Source organism: Excalfactoria chinensis, chromosome 3, assembly GCF_039878825.1.
Source record: "Excalfactoria chinensis isolate bCotChi1 chromosome 3, bCotChi1.hap2, whole genome shotgun sequence".
In the NCBI taxonomy this organism is placed as follows: Eukaryota; Metazoa; Chordata; class Aves; order Galliformes; family Phasianidae; genus Excalfactoria; species Excalfactoria chinensis.
In genome coordinates this window covers 50,346,643-50,364,041 of record NC_092827.1, presented here as the reverse complement: position 1 = coordinate 50,364,041, position 17,399 = coordinate 50,346,643, and the positions used below count along the sequence as shown (strand labels likewise).

The 17,399-nt window shown below is 37.4% G+C and overlaps 1 protein-coding gene across 9 annotated transcripts in view; it reads right to left on the bottom strand.

The window, feature by feature from the left end:
* The window catches only part of L3MBTL3 (L3MBTL histone methyl-lysine binding protein 3), a 78,228-nt gene that overhangs the window by 45,527 nt on the left and 15,302 nt on the right, over positions 1–17,399 (bottom strand). For all 9 annotated transcript variants that reach the window (XR_011903115.1, XM_072332668.1, XM_072332674.1 and 6 more), the window contains 5 exons: positions 9,878–9,989; positions 7,667–7,826; positions 6,544–6,682; positions 4,890–4,974; positions 2,637–2,728 (listed from right to left, as the gene is read on the bottom strand). Coding sequence is in view for 8 of the 9 variants with exons in the window: in XM_072332668.1 (XP_072188769.1) it covers positions 2,637–2,728; positions 4,890–4,974; positions 6,544–6,682; positions 7,667–7,826; positions 9,878–9,989 (588 nt within the window). In the remaining variant the exon portion in view is untranslated. The remainder of the gene's footprint in view (positions 1–2,636; positions 2,729–4,889; positions 4,975–6,543; positions 6,683–7,666; positions 7,827–9,877; positions 9,990–17,399) is intronic.

The following is a 17,399-nucleotide window of genomic DNA, read 5'->3' as shown; positions in this document are numbered from 1 at the left end:
ATAAAATAAAATAATAAAATAAAATAAAATAAAATAAAATAAAATAAAATAAAAAAATTGCAGTCAAGGGGAAGGGAAATGAAGAATGAGACCAGCTGAAGTCAGCCTAAAGGGGTCAGCTAATAGATGAAGAGTCCTTCTAAAACCAGGTTGAATTTTGTAGAGCTCCGTTTGAGAGATCAGAGTGGCTGACTAAAGTACATGGGTTTGAAAAGTTATTTCATCTTAGCAATGCCATCTTTGAGGTTTTTCTTCCCAATGGACATTTAATGAATATGTGTAATTCTGGATACTTCCTCAAGAAGAATGAAAAAACAGAGTATATATATATATATATTTATATATATATATATAAACTGAAGTTTTCTAAGCTCATCTTGATGGTCTTGAGGTTCCAACTGACTGCATCGCAACAGAATATTTTAGTGTAACAATGAAATGCTGGAAATAGCAAGACATTGAGGAACACTAGCCAGAAAGGTAACAGAATTTCTGCACAAGCTGGTACAAAGGAAAGAAACAATTAAGTCACAGATCTGTTTTGTTTTTTTCCCTTTATGGGTATCATAAATATTGTAAAATTCAAATTCTACAAGGAGTATGACAAAGATTACACAAATATTGTCCAGCAATTTCCTGAAATATGAGACATGAATCATCCACAACATTTTCCACTGTCAAATTGAAAACTTTTAAGGCAACACACTATTTCTTTTATAGTAAAATAACAAGCAACTTTGAGTAGCTTAATAACTTTAATGCTATTTAACAGATTTCAATTTTCTACATTATGCTTATGTCATACAGCACCGGAGGTAAAGCCTGTAACAAACTTAGTTACCCTGCATTTCCTTCATAACAAACATTTAAAGATAGATTGTTAAGGAAAGATATAAGAGCAAAAGAGCAAATGTAAAAGCAGACTGCAAATGAGAATTAGAAATGTTCTTCTTTGGTACAAGAACATAGACAAAACCCAGGAGATTATGTTAGGGGAACTGAAGATTGAAGAAAAACAAAAATCAAGGGTCAGTTAATTTCCTTTTCTCAGAACAATAAGATCTTGTCAGCTGCAGCCTAGAGTAAGTCTGAGATTTAAGTAACAGGTAGCAGGAAGGCTTCTCTGTTATGCTAACCAAAATTACTGCTTCTGAACTGGAAAAAAAGTACAGTAATTCTCAAAAACCAAACAGGAAACAAGGATTCAAAATTGTTCCTGGGAGTGTTTTTGTTTGTTTGTTTTCGTTTCAACAATACTGTTCATGTGGTTTGCTTGTCCATCTGTAAAATGGAGTAATATTACCTGGCCTCTTCTGATTGGAAATAAGATTCTCTCAACTACAGATTTTAAAAATATCGTACACTAAATAAAAAGCTGAAGTTACCCACAGGATAAAAACTTTACAAGAACGTACTAACGAAGATACACTGAATGAGGAAGGAGGTGAGGAAACAAAATAAATGCTACACCATCACATCATTCAAGACTTTTAACACCATGCATAGTGCCCAGAAAGGCTGGTACATGCCTGTGTGCAGTAGCATTTCGTGGAAGTTCAGACAGGCAAAGCAACACATTTTAAATCAACATTTCAGACAGTGAAATTCAGATATTAATTACCAGGATTTTTTTATTTTTTTTTGTCAGTTTTTCAATCAGTGTATAGCACAGGAGGATATAACAAACGATGGTCTTTTGTTCTTGCACTTAGAAATTCTTGCATTCTCTACACTGCAATAATCTTTACTTCTTTAATTAATTTTGTATCTCAGCAATGTCTAGAAAAACCCATTAAAGATCAGCCACATGCACATGTGTTAACTGAAAAGACAGTCCCTGGATTTAATAGTTGGGGTGCAAAGCAAAGAAAAACAAATGGATGCAAGAAACAGATTCCGAGGACAGAATTATCAGAAAGAAGCAGAACTGTTAGAATTATACAGTGCAAAAGTACAGTGGCTGAGAATGTTCATATGTTTTTCCAGCTTTTACAAAAGAAGAGAGCAGCACGAAAGCTTTGTTGATTTGCATACCGAGCTCTCATCTGAGCAAGAGACAGCACAAGCAAAACCACTGAAATGGCAAATGACAAAGACTACTATAGCAGGCAAAGGACAAGCAAGAGGTGATGATGTGACATCTAATCAGATGACAGGCAAAATGGGAACAAGGCAAACTAGTATCAGATGTAATAAAAGATATAACTTCAGCAAGAGCTGCAAAAAGACAGGTAATATAATGAAAGCAACAAGCTGAAAGACGACCTTTGTACCAGCTTTCTAAGCATATTTAAAGGAAACGATATGGCACATAAAAATGAGAATACATATCAGATTTTTAGCCTCAGAAATTACAAAGGAAGACTAGAACTTGCAGACTTTGGAAAAGCAGCTGTTTTCTTTGGTCTCAGCTGACAGCATTCAACTAAAACCATACATTTCTTTGAAAAAGCAGAGAAAGATAACTAATTTTACACATACTCTGAATACTTGGATGATTGCTGATGCTTTGCCCTAATCACATAGGTTTATCACTAGAGAAGTGGAACATATTATTATTATTATTTCAATTGATTTCCCTAGAAATTTCCTGATATTCACTAGTTGATGATGATCTCAACTTCAGAAGGTCATACCTCTTTAAAAAGCTTAGTAGGTACTGCAATAGCCTTTTCTTCCTCTAGATACGATGCCCAACACCACACTTGCTTCCCTTTAGAGGATACAGCTATAAAGGACAGAATAACAAAAGATTTCTCTGTTAATTTCTCAAGGAAAATAAAATGAGCAAAATGTTTATAACATATCTATCTCAAATCTATGTCTTATTAAATGCATTCATGGTGTTTCTCAGGATTTATTTCAAGAAAACAGTAGTTGTGTAGGTTTAAAGCACCACGAACATGCAGGTTTGTACAGAATCATTTCCATCAGTTCCAGTCTTGATTAGTAAGAAGAAAAAGCTCATTCATGTGATGAGAACAATTTACATAATCTTGCTTTCTGCCTCTTTTCTCTTTCTGCTCCTATAAAAGCATTAAGATGTACAATTTGCAAACACACTTAAGAAGATTGGAACAAATCATACAAATTAGGTCTGTATTTTAAACAATTTCTTCTGAAAAAGAGAATTCCAACTCTGTGAAGCATTTTCAAATGGACAGCAGTTATTACATGTTCTTTTTTTAACCTTAGCTGAAACACTTTATTCTATGACAGTACTCACTATGTAGTTTCATGTTTTTGGGTAGAAAGGCAGTGATTCAATGATTTTTCCAGACAATCAGAACTTTCATCAGTTCTTTTTTCCCAGCCTCATTTTTTCATTAACATAAAGAAGAAACTATGTAGTATGGACACTTGCATATACTTGCACATGCATTATTGATTATAGTTTATCTTAAGGAAACAGCGGAGAGTAGCAGGTTGTAGAGCTCAAGAATAAGGCACTAACTGCATTAGCAAAAACCAGAAACCTAAAAAACAGATGGTCTGTGAGGCTGACCATGTACACATCTATTTTCATATACCTCCACTCTGCTTTGCTGCTCACTGCCTAAAATGCCTCTTCTATGCACATAGCTTAGCAATTCAGATCATCAGCTCATGTCAGCAGGATTCTTCATCATCCACAACGTGATCCTGGTCTGATTCTGACTGTAGGCTACTCACAAGAGAAATAAGCCTCTTAAATAATACTCTGGCTAAGTGTTTCTTATTTAAAATGTGAACCATAATAATAGTGGTGCCAAACTCTCCCAAAGAAATACATAATTCAACCAGAATATAACAAAATTCAGAACCACAGGAATTTTTCAATGCTTTTAAAGCCCATTTTACTTGTGATTAACCCAGCTGTTATCTGTTCTGTTATTTAAGAGATGTGTTGCTTGGCACAATAATAAACAATTATATGCTTGGTTTTGAACACACATTTTCCCTAACAGGACAAATCTAATACAAATCATTCTGTCAGTGGACAGCAGTGTCCAGTCAGCATCAGCTTTGTGCCTGTATCCCACATTCTTGATATGGTCTCAGTTCTGAATACAACTGCAGAAATGGCATTTATATTTCAGGAGCAATTCTATCTCAGGAAGAGAATCTTCTGTAACTTTTACACATTGCATCCTTGATCAGTATATCATATGCCTACTGTGTAGCAAAGCTACTAGGAGGTCTGTGCTAAAGGAAGCTTCTGGTAATGACTCCCAGCATACCAAAAGAAACACCCTGGAGGGCAAGATGTAGTTTTCTGGTGAGTACTGATTTTCTGAATCTTCCAAAAAGTATCTATCATATGAACAGCTTGAAAAAACAGTGCTCGTTTAAAAAAATGCTTTATTACGCCACTTCATGCAGTATATTTCCCTTTGGACTGATTATAGCAATTATTCCTAAACAGTTTCATAAATATGTCTATTTCCAGCCATACCATAGATACAAAATTGATCCCCAAGGAAAGAAAAGGAAACTTTCACTTCTGCTTAATACATGCCTTTCAACATCTGGGAACAAAATTGGTCTGATTCCCCTTAATACTGGCATTCTTTAGAGGGATGAAAAGAAAACTAAATTGTGCATCAGCTACATTTACGCTTACTATATGACTCCACACTGCCAGATATACAGAAACTGTATCTTTGTAAGAGGCAGTCAATCTCTGAGATTTGTTCTATATATCCCCAAAGTTTCCACCTGGTTCTCTCAGTTCTTCAGCCCTCACAACTTAATTACTACAGATAACACTGACACTCTTTTTGCAGATGGGCAAAACTGTATTTAATAGTGGATAAAAATTTGAGGAAACAATGCTGGCAATTCACAGTAAGAGACAGGTATCACATAAGTAAGTAATACTTGAGATTTTGTTTCATAATTTAACTTACTTTGTTTCAAAACTGTTATTTCCCCTTTTCGTTTTCTCCTGGCTCTCTGTGAGACTCTCAAAATTCTGCCTTCAGATTTGTCCTCCTAAATAAAAAGAATACAAATATTATTTCAGAAGTCTAATAACTAAAAAACAGAAGTCTAATAGCTAAAAAACAGACACACAAGGTTTAACTTTGGCTTCATTTAAATGGCTTCCAGATAGATCTCCGTTATCTCAGACAAACCTGTAGATGTCTAATAAAAACAAAGCAAGTGACCAGTGACAAATCACAGCAAACACGGTGGAAATGACAGAACACTCCCAGCACCTGGCTCTCAGCCAGCACGGCTTTGTCTATGCCAGGGACAGATCAGTGAGCCTTCAGTAGGACCAACTGAGTCGGACATAAATAGCTGTACTTTTGATATGTTCACGCTTCCAAAATAACGTGAAGGCAAACCTTTTTCACATCTTTTTCCGCTTTGTTCAAATGTATAATTACTCAACTAAACATAAAATGGCACTGATCCTTTTTGTTTATTTCATTGCTTGTGTAGTAACGGCTTCCCAAGCATCTGAACTGATAAACAAAACAAGTCCTCATTTGGGAGAGCAGACATGCTGCAGCAAAGGAGCTGTCCCCAATTTTTTCCCAAGGACAGCTGTGGACTCTCTTCTGACACATACTGCATCTTTCCACAGTTGACTGCAGTGCTCTCCCCTTCTCCCTCCAAACAGTGCTCCTACCAGTAATGACACAGCTATTGGGAGGAAAACAAACATTATGGGAAGGCGCTGCAAATTCTTGTTCTCAGATAAAAAATAACTCCAAAAGGGGAAAAACAAAGGTGCCCCAAAGTTCATTACACTGCAGCATAAAACAAATCCAAATCCCAATCCATTTGTCATTTCTATTTTCATTCCTTCAGGAAATACTCCATAGCCAACCAGAGGAGCAAGAGATTTTGCAGGTATGCCCTCTGAAGAATAAGACAACACACGTAAACTGGAAGCCACCTTGAGGTTGACTGGACAACAACCCCTACTACCAAACCCATCCACTGCTAAAAATAACAAAGCTGATAAGACTGTGCATGCTGCTTCTTCTGGCACAGAAAACTATCTCAAGCATAGACAAAATGTTTCTCCTAGGTTCCAGCATTTAGTTTTAAGTAGCAAGTGGCACCATGAGCCAGAGTCTCCAGAACAAGCCAGGGCAACGACAGCAAGAGCCACATGAACTTCCTTGTCGTGAGGAAGTCTTGGAGGTTAGATTACTCATCTCTATAAGCATAATCAGAGCTGGACATGGCTACTTTTTTGCTTTAGTGTGTTTTTGCTTTAGTCTTGTTTTTCTATACTACAGTACAAACAAATCTGGGTTGGCGTCAGTTTTCCTTTATGTTTCTTTTGTTCTGTTCTTAAAAATAAAAAAAGAAAAAGAAAGGAAGGAAGAGAGAAAAAAAGCAGTTTCTATCAGTTCATTGTCAACAGTTAGAATGTGCTGAAGAGGCATAATGAAAACGGTAAGTGAACCAAGTACTTATTGTGGCTTTGACAGAGCAATGAAGTCACTTCTATTTGTAGAGCAATGAAGCTACTGACATTGCATAAGAAAGCAAAATTCCTACTAAAATGTTTGCAGAAATGTATTTATGATGCATTCTAACCACTTCATCGGGATTCTCTTTCTTCTCTTCATTATCCCTGGACTCTTCTTTGAGAGGTAATTTTGTTTTTCTTTTCCGAATGACTTTGGATTCATCATCCCCGTTGCATTCCATATTGGGCTTTTCCTCCTTTGGTTCTCTATTACAGGAGCAACACAGTGATAAAAAAATATATTATTTCATTTCTCATATTCATAACAGAAGTAAAATGCAAGTAAACCTAAAGGTCAAGTGCTTGTAGGTCCTATGGCACTATGAAAAACACATTCTTAGAAAAACTACTGAAAATTACATCTGTCAAAAAATTAAGCTGAAAGACAAACAATAGGACTGCAAAAGGACAGCTGTCAGCCTGCACTGAACAGGTTTAGCACATTTTAAATGGTAAGTCCTTTCTCATGTACCACCAAACCTGGCAAAGGAGCAAACTGTGAAATGTTTAGGACTGCAAGGCAGTTTACAGAAAGGAAAGAAATGGTAGTTATTAAGACTGACAAATCCAATTGGAAAAAGTTGATATGTGACTGAACAAATTGCTAAACAAGCAATCAGAATAGAAAATGGCAAAGCAGTTAACTAAAAATGGGGGCAATGCATAAAAACATAGATGATTGCTGTAACACAGAATGCAACACAGAATGGACCCACTAACTCAAGTCTTCATTTATGATGAGATGAACTGCAGTAGCTCTAAGAAAAGGAACTGAGAAACCACAGTATGTTCGTGCTTTTACTCACTGTCATCTATAATACAGCTCTTGAACTTAATTACAATTAACTTACCACCCCAACCATCTAATTACTGATTATCTTAATTCCAGTGATTATGAAACAGGGTGGGAGTTTGACACTAATTCATACATCCCATAGACTGTATCACTGTTTGCATCTGAGAGCAGAGCACAGCACTCTGAGTAAAGAAGACCGCCTTCAACATCAGCATTAGACAAAAAAGCAAATGTTTCATAACTCATTCAGTTTAAAAACAGTGAAAGAACATTACAAACTGCTGGAGACTCACCAAAACATGGCTGCTGCACCATTAATGTTTTATTCCAATACTTTTATCTCATGCTGCATTTATGCCAAATTCTATGTTTCTATGCTTTATAATAGTACCTACTTGTTTTTTACTTGCTGGGCACATTTTTGGCTGCAAAATTTCCCTTCAGGAACAAATTCTTCTATAGTACCATAGTGATAACAGTTTTCACAGAAAACAAGTCCATCCATTTTTGCAGTTTCCTTCAACTTTGTGGAGATCCCTGTCTTTTCTGAAAAGGCTGCACAATGAAAAAATAAATTCACTTAGGTAGAGGTGATACATTTCCAATGATCTTTAGTATTAAAATACCAGAAAGAATCTACTGATTTCATTCTCCTGGCATCACTGGCACACTGACACTGCTTGAAGTTGCTACTCATGCAATGAGTGAATTTTGTGATAGGAACTATTCTGACTATCTAGAGAATTGTTGTTGCATAGAGTTCATCACTTCATGTCACACTGACATGCCTCATTTTTGACATGTAGGGTCATCTGGGGAAAAGTTATCTTTTAATATTTTGTAACTTACTTCTGGAAATAAAGCACTAACTACATTCCAGTCTTTCACTGCAACAGCTATTGCTCAACAACCCTGAAGTCTACTAAAAGTGAAAACCAAACATACAAACAACTGACTTGTAGCAAATAGATTTTAAAACACTAAGTTATTAATTTATCCTAAGCTATGGCTTCCCCTCAGGAGGCATGTAGCCTAGGAGAGTATGCTCTTGCTTTTGTTCACAGTCAAGTATTCAGCGCTGAAGTTCTCCAGTTCCTAAAGAAGGCCATTCACTTTACACCCCCAAAATGCAAATTTCAAGTCACTATTTCTTTTGTTTGAACACCAAACTCTTTAAAAATTGAGTAAAATGAACTCTTGTGTGCAGACTAGTACATATTTTATGCTATATATTTACACTCCAGAGTCCAAATGAACCATTTCCTCACATCACTGAAAATTTTAGCAGTATTATATCTTTGGGGAGCAATAAATTAATCAAAGACCGTGCGAGATATTTGTGATTATTGCTTAATATATTTATGTTCCCCAAAACACATTTAAATTCAGTAGCAAGATTTTTCAGGCTTACTGGACAGATGTGTTTTACTGTAGGCAGTTGTGATCTCTCAGAGAATCTGCTGCACTACTACACTACCATGTCGCTGTCACTCTCATCACATACCTGAATCTTGAATATTATAAAAATAATCACTGACTTGGAAACCTATAGGCCAAAAGTAGTCATGTTCTGAAGATTCAGACCTTCTTGCTGAGGTCCAAACTACTTTCCCATTGATATAAATGTTTCAGTTATTTATAGAAGTCACATGATGATGGGGCAGCAGCAAAAGAATACTCTAATTGACTTTGCCTATTCTGTTTTGTGAAAGGTTACTGATGATTATTAAAAAGGAATTTCAAATTCCGTCTCTCAATTTACAGAATACATATTCAAAAAGAAAACTGATAAAATTTAACATAAAAAGGAAGTAAAAAAAATATACTTGTAAGTAACCACAAAACCAGCTGTGATATTCTTTCATGCTGCTCCATTATTCTATCAAAATTTTCAGGATTTTGGACCATGTAAACCAACTTCTCCTGGACACTAGAAGTGTTTTCTTACATCAATACTTTAAATAAAGGACACACCATATCTTGTTTTGCACCTTGTTATGTAGACAGACACTACAAAACTATTAGAATGTCACCACTCGTGATAAATGTAAATGGTCATTACACTCTAATTTTAATGTTGTGATAAAGTATAGTCAGCAGAAGCAGGGAAACAGTGCAGAGACATAAATTGAGATTGGTGGAAGCAGTTGAGTAGCAACCAGTGTTACACAAAGGCTGCTTACATACAGAAATGAACACCATAGGAAGTCAGATCTGTGAGCAGTCTGGAGAACCAGCTAAATAAAAATGACAGGGGAAAAAAAAAAAAAGTCTGAACAATTTAGAGTAAGGAGTTGACTACTTCTGAAATTAAACACAAAAATACTAATTCTAAACTTAAATTACCGTAAGAGAAAACTGTGGCCATAATTCAACTTCAGATGTTTAACAGTGGAATTATTTACTTTTACCTTAAGCTACATTTCTTTCATAATTATCAGCACCCAAAGAAACAGGTAGGATCATGAGAGATACTCTGTGCATTAAGCAAATAAGTTTTTCACTTTAATTTGGGGGGCAATCTTATAGAAAAACCTTATAGAAAAATCTTATAGAAAATGGTATGTTACATAAAACACAGTCTACTACAGAGAACTTCAACTGACCTTCTTGAGCAGTTGGAACCATCCAGGTGGTGGTAGCCATGGCTTTTTTAACGCTTTCCATCTCATTTTCATCTGTAATTACCTCCAGCGCTCCAAATTCATTCACTCTAAACTGGTAGAAACAAAACAAGTGGCATAAAGTACAGCAAAAATTTTCTAGTGCTTTCTTACATCATCATTTACACCGTATCCTTACCAGATTACCCAATTTCTAAGTGTTTCTATTTATCCCCCCATAAACAAGCATTGTTTCTGAAAAGCAAAACACAGACTCCTTTTGTTGTCTAAATTTGCAGTTTACTAAAGTATTGATACAGATGTATCCACATGTAGTTTGCTATTTAGCTAAAATATAAGAAAGCAAAAATCATTTTCAGAAATTTGCAGGGAAATCACCTAGCTGTATGTCTTTTATTGACAGCAAAATAATGCACTCTTGTCACTGAGTATTTCTGTCAAAGAAAAGGCACATCAAATACAAATGCTTTGCAGAGCACAAAAATTCCAGCATCCTGCAAAACACTGCACTTCTCTGCTGTAAAGTGCCCATAAACAAACATCTCAAGGCAGTTTATGAACTGTTTAATTACACACTGAATGTGATATTACTGTCAGCCAGAAGCAAGGCTCAACAATATCCCACATGCTGTGCTTACACAGCATCACTGTGAGTTATACCATCCTGCCGCCAGCAGAAAAGCGTCTTCCAAATGCCATAATAATTACTGTGCTACCAGACGAAAATAAACCTCCCGCTTTCCAGCCACTACTTGGTTTCCAGGCTCAGCTGGGTGTATGGGTTGAACTAAAGGCAGTATTTTGTCTGTGACAGTCTACTTTAAATAGTAAAGGGGGTATAACTATCTGAGCTCTATCAAAGATCTCTAGCAGTGAGGTGCTGTGATCACAGAAGATCAACAGAAAAAAAAAATAGGTCCAGGAGAGTCTTCCAAAGCTCCCCTGTACCCACTTGCTGGAATACTTCTTCAGGGCAGTAGCATTAAGCATATTTCTGTATCACTAACTAGGCAATTTTACATTGAGAAAATAAGGAGAAAAACTGCCCAGCATTGTGTCTCAGGAAAGTCCTGGCACTGTGCCACTCTGCGCCTCAGGAGAGTCTAGGATGAACCACGTCCACTTATGCTGGGCCCCGCTGTGGTCTGCAAGTGGTTCTGACTGAACGCCAAGTTTTTTCCTTAAAATCAGCTACGTTTGCAACAGAAAAGCAATTGTGGACAAGCTGCCAACAAATCCATCTGGACTGAAAGACCACAAGTTCAGCTTTGAAAGGACACTAAATACCCTAACACCACACGCTCACACTCAAGTTTGTGGACAGACATTTATGCTGCTTCAATGAAGAGAAACAGAGTTACCATTTGGAAGAGGATCCCTGTGTCTCACAGCTGACTTCAACACCCCATCTGGTTCCTACTTCTGCTGAGCTAATTTTTGCTATTTGCGTTTTGTCTGCTGCCTCAGAAAATGGTGGATTCTAGAGGCAAAACCTGCACTGTTTCTACGAGGCACAGTACTTTAGCAGCTGGCTCAGCAGGAAGACATGGGTACAGACCTGAACACTGTGCTGCAATTCAGTGGCTGCCTGGCCACAACAAACATAGATGCACTAAAGGTGTTTCTGAAGAGTTCAGATGATATCCACAGCTTTTCTGTATGGCTTGATCTGTGTTAAGCCCATATCCACCACTAGTGCCACTCTGACACTCGCCTGCCCTTTGGACTTCAGGGGGCTAACTGACACACCTCAAATACCTAAAAATAGATGAAGGCAGAGAGGCTGCTCCTGGATACTCTTTTACATGGGGATGCTCACAGCAGAAATTGCATAGCAGCCAGGCCAGTATACTAAACTGTACTTAGGCTTTAGGGTTAAAACTGAGCACGACCACCATTTCCTGTCTCAGTGGGCAGGACAGTGTGACACTGGTTGTAGGTCATCAGCCAGGTCTGATTCCTACAGTCCTGCTTTTCTCACAGCCTTGTCTCTATGGATATCAGGGGCCTCCTGCTTAACCCTCACAAGCATCCAGCCATGAACTCACAGCAGACAGAACTGCTTTAGCTCAATGTTTCCCAAACTACAACTTCTGCACAGTGAGCTCTCGATAGCTAACCAGAAAAATGCCTCAGATCTCTGGTTTTAGTCAAGGGAGAACAGCAATGGAAAACTTATGACAGAGGTTAATTACTTAAATACAGTATAGACAGTTGTGCAGAGTAACATGTTGCTCGAAGCCCTCAGAATAAGAGCTGCCAGTGTCTATTGTTGAAGGATGACAGAAAGGTATTTATATTAATGGTGGCGGTATTCGTGTCCATTCAAAAAAAAAATTAAGCCTCTTCTATCTCTAAGAATGATAGTGAAAAAAAACAAAGACAAAATATATATATTTGCATTGGATTAAGGCATTTTCCTAAAACCTGTCCTCAGCAAAGCAAACATGGATGGAAAACAGTAAAATGGACAGAAACAAAGTCAGACAATTACCAAGTACTTTTAAAATAATCTCATAACGTAGCTTATTTTTTGTCACTTCAGTGTTTAAAAAAAATAATCTAGAAAGGTTGTTGAGTACAAATTTAATTGACTTTTGCCAAATGCCTATTTGCAAACATTAAGTAAGCTCTGAACAAGACAGTCAGTTCTCTGTTGTAGCCAATGAAAACAGTCTTAAAAGCTAAGAAGAAAAAGAGGAAGAAATCTCAATAGGTTTGCTCAGCAAACATACAGTAGAATAAATACAAATAAATGTAACAATTAAGTAGAGTGCTTCACTATCAGAGCTTCCTACGGGTGAGCCACAAAGGCAAAACACATTTTAAACTTACTGCAGTTCTTCTCATTTAACATCTAACATGTACCATAAACATGTACTATAAACTATGTCAGCAAAATGAGTCCAATTGTTAGTGATTAAGTATACAACACAGAACTTAACTGCCCTGTTTAGTAGTTTCCACTGCTAAAAGATTGAAAGGAAATTAAACAGTAACTTCTATCCAAACATTACTACAGATTCCTTCCACTTGATGCTGAGATACATTTTCACATCCTCAGGAAATGATTTCCTGATATACCAGCACTTCAGCTTACTTGAGTGCCAATTCAACCCCCAGGAATGTTTTAATTTTCATTCAGCAAAAGAAGAATATGTTCACAAAAGCCAAGGTGTAAACATATAATGATCAAGCACTATAAATACTTTCTGAACCATTTCTGACTACTTACGTGTTAGCTTTTTCTACAGGATTCAAAACTGCTAACCATAAATACTTAATAATAATAATAATAATTAAATTGCATTAAAATGTCCACAGAATTAGAACACAGTATGAGTTACTGTAACAAAAGCTTTGTTTTCTGCATGCAATTGTACCAAAGTATTTCATAGACACCTCAGCTGCAAAGCAGAAGCATACACTTCACAAACTCTAATGAAATCCCATTTCTTAAATATGTTTTCTAAAGAACAATTTTCTGAAATCTCTTACTTGAAAAACCTTCCTCTAACTTTCCATTTAAGTTTATTCATTCAGTTTATTCTCATTTGTTCTTAACCCAACATTACTCTGTTCTTTCTTTTTCCCAGCACTTACACTCAGGGTACACATCTGATTTGAGGGATTCCGCACCTCTAGGTTCCATTTTACTATGCTAAACACAAGCTGCTTCTATTCCTCTTGTGAAAATGGTACTCCAGCCCCTTGATCAGCCTTGTGCACTGTGTATTGTTTTCAACTGCAGAAATTCACTCTGTTTCAGTGAAAGGGGACCAGATTCTGACTATGCTTAACATCACAGGTAGACCGCCTCTATCCCATCATCCAGTGGGTTCAGCACTTTCTTATTTCTAATAAAGGTTCTCTGTTTTGTCATGCAGATCGGGAGGCACTCTGTGGTTTTATTTAGGGGAATTATATGTTAAAAGGGCTTTTAGTTACCTTGTTCCGCCTCTGGTAAAAATACTAAGTATATCTATCAATCAATGTGAAATACAAATAAATTTGCAAAGAATGAGAACAGTTTATCACATGGCAAATCAGTTCTTAGAAAAGCAAACCTACTGGGAAAAAAAATTTCCACAATACAGTTTTTAAATTAGTTCCTAGATACTTTTTGTATCTAACTCAGAGCAACAAATATCAGACTATCTCAACCGTTACTTCTGCCTTTTCAGGCGTGCACAAGACCTCATCAGTACTCACAGAGATCAAATCAGAATAAAGCCTACTGTTTTCTACAGGGAAAGAATATATATATATTTAGGAGAGCAGGCAGAAATAAAAAGGATGAAAAGTAAGAGCAGGTCAATGAAGAAGACAAATAAAAAAATGTACGTAATGAACAACTTCAAAATAAATTACAAAACATGGCCAACAGTACCATCTACTGGGCAAGATTAGGACAATGATCTCATAGAAATACATATAATTGTTACTGCACTCTGACTATAACTTCAGGAATAAAACTTACCTTGACCACACAGCAGTGTGACAGTAGACTGGCTCAGATGAAACCCTCAAAATTTGTATTATCCAAGATAAATTGATTATTGCTCATCAAGACTACAAAGTAACTGAACTTAAATGAAGGAGTTAAAAGTAGTCTGCGAAGAGGGCACTGGGACACAGGGGACATGAGGCATACAATCCCAGTAGCTATACTTGAACCTCTACCTAGCAAACAGTTATCACCATTTTTTATTTTAATAATAAACAACCCCAGTGGTTTCAGCAGGACTGCTCACACAAACTGAGGCTTTCTGGCATCTTACAGCTCCACCTCTCTTCAGAGCAAAGGAATTGCCCATAGACATTATATGTCCAACCACATCCCACCACATGCCAAACTATTTTTAAACATTATTTGAGTGAGTTAGTTAAGTGCCAAGAACTTGTCCATTCAACCTTTTTCTCAGTACATATGTTTGATAAAGCCTTCACATGAATGACCACATACTATTTTCTTTCACAGAACCGCCACCTCAGCCACAAACTGGATAGTGGTCAGAAAATGAGGCAGCTGCTCTTTCTTTGACCACTGAGTTTACATTCCATTGTTTGAAAGTAGAATAACTGCTTATTTTCTTTAAAAGCAAGCAAACAAACAAAGAGACTTGAAACAACAAGGAGCGTGTATCTCCAAAAGCTTTAGGTACTCTAACAACATCTGTTACAATGCAGTGTGAAATAACTTCTGAAATAAAACCTCTGTTCTTAGCCACTCACAAAATGAAACGTGATTATCTCTTACTAGCTATTCATCACCCTGAGAACCATGATCACAGCTCAGTTCAAAGCCCTTGGCAAGCACTCGATTTCTGCAGCTTGCCTGGACACACCATTTAGATTCTTTCATATATAAAGAAGGACACAGAAATGAGTACTGGCACCTGGCTATTCCCTTCATTTGAAGGTAAGGGCAAATGCAGTCTGGATGCTCCAGCTCTGTCAAGCATGGCAAAAACAGAACAAAAACAAGAAACAAGATAAGTAGGATCCCTTCATATTTAGGGTTCCCTAAATCATCACCATCAGAAATTAAATTCCACACCACTAAACCGGCAGATCCAGACCCCCTCCACTGGAATATGTGCTGGCACAAGTCAAGGACTTCAACCAATCCGCAATTGATTCCAAGGTGCTTCAGTAACAGTGCAACAAGGTAACCCAATAGTAATAAACAAGTAACAATTTTTATCCAAATGCCCTTACCCATGCAGGCACAAGCAGGAAACAGTTGAAGGTCTTACTATCGAACTACAACTCCCGCCCCCTCCCCCAATGATAATATAGGTACATTATCACTTCCAGCTGAAAGCCTAGGTACCATCAGCAAACATTTACCTCTAGTCAGAGAGAAAGACATTTCCCCACATTTCAGCCTTGTCTGGAGTAAACTTCAGCAACTTGATTCTTAGGCATCTTCAGTCTCTTCCAATTTTTCCCTCCAGACCACTCAAGAACTATCTCAGTGCCAGAGGGCTTCCCACAGATTGCTCCCCACTGCACGCTCAGTCTGCCTTATCTCCGCTTGGTGAGGAAATCACAACTAAAGAGGCTCTCTTAAGGAAACACATAAATCCATGCCAGAGTCAGAAGTCAAGGCTCTGTTGGGTATTTTTATACTCCTGTCTGCCAACACACTTATTGATCCAGAACTTGACCTGTAGAGCGCTCCTGGCTCTGAATTATTTCAGCCATAGTATTTCTAAATACCAGCTGCTAATATATCCCAGGGGACCCAAACAAGTGACAAATAGAAAATGAAAAGCTACCTGCCAAATTTTGGGTTCAGCAAGTTGTTCAGCACCACACAGGAAGGCTGTGGTACCAGCGAACACAGCACCCAACTTTTCTGTGTGGGACTCACCTGCACCACTCACTAAACTATTCCTTTTTTGTTCCTGAAGTCCTCTGCCTGGATATTCACAAGTCTCACAGCACCTACAGTAGATGATGTAGTAGAGAATCGCTATTTGCTAATTAACTACATATATTTCAATCCAATTTCTTTAGTGCAGTAGACTCTACACACAATTAAAGATCCAAGAGAAACTTAATTCTGTCATTCTTTGACTTGGGAGTTTTAGTGATTTCAATAGTGAAATTTCCTTTCTGGTCTTTCTTCTTAACAAAGGTAAAAATTAGTTTTTTTGCAAGGCACAGTGTTATTAAAAATCCATGGCAATGAGGCACAACATAAGCTAATTAATTACATTAGGTTGCAACAGAAGAAAGCCATTTCCATGTGGCAAGAGACCACTAGATCTGCTTGGACTGACTTGTGGACTAAAGAAGTCTATCATTACTTGCTTTCTCCTCCTTGAGCTACCTCTTCTCAGCTTTCCTGAAGGGAAACCAGCACCTCTCTCAGACAACGTCCTCCTGACAGGGACAACTGGCACCCCACAGCTAACAGTTCCTGAAGAAACCTGTACCCTGTGGAAGAACTCACCACCTCGACTCAAAGCGCAGCCCATGACACTGCAGGATAGCAGAGCTGGCTTCACACAAGGAAAGTGTTGCACTAGTATTTCTTCCATGTAACGACATGAGAAAAGAGTAACTTGCTTTCAAAACATTGTCTCAAGAGAGTGTGACTGGAACTCAGAATAGGCAGGTGAAAAGGTACAGGCTGCTGCTTTGGACTGTCTGCACAGTGCAAAACACACCACTCTGAATCATGGCCTCACTCTTTACCGTGTGGCTCAAAATACCCAGTACTGGTGCTTAGCTGGCCAGAATTCTGCCATTCCTGTTTTGCTGTAATAGCCAGTTTTCTATGAGATCAGCAGCTCAGATCTATTTACAGGTTAATTTCTTCACCATCAGATTTACTACTGTCTCAATGACCAAAACTCAGTCCATGCAGCTTGTAACAGTTCGCTTTCAAAACATAAGCACTGTAGAACAAACTCATTACAAAGTACTTCATAAACTTCTGTCACTGGTAGGAAGTAATTATAAATTATTACAGCTTTTCCAATTTAATGAG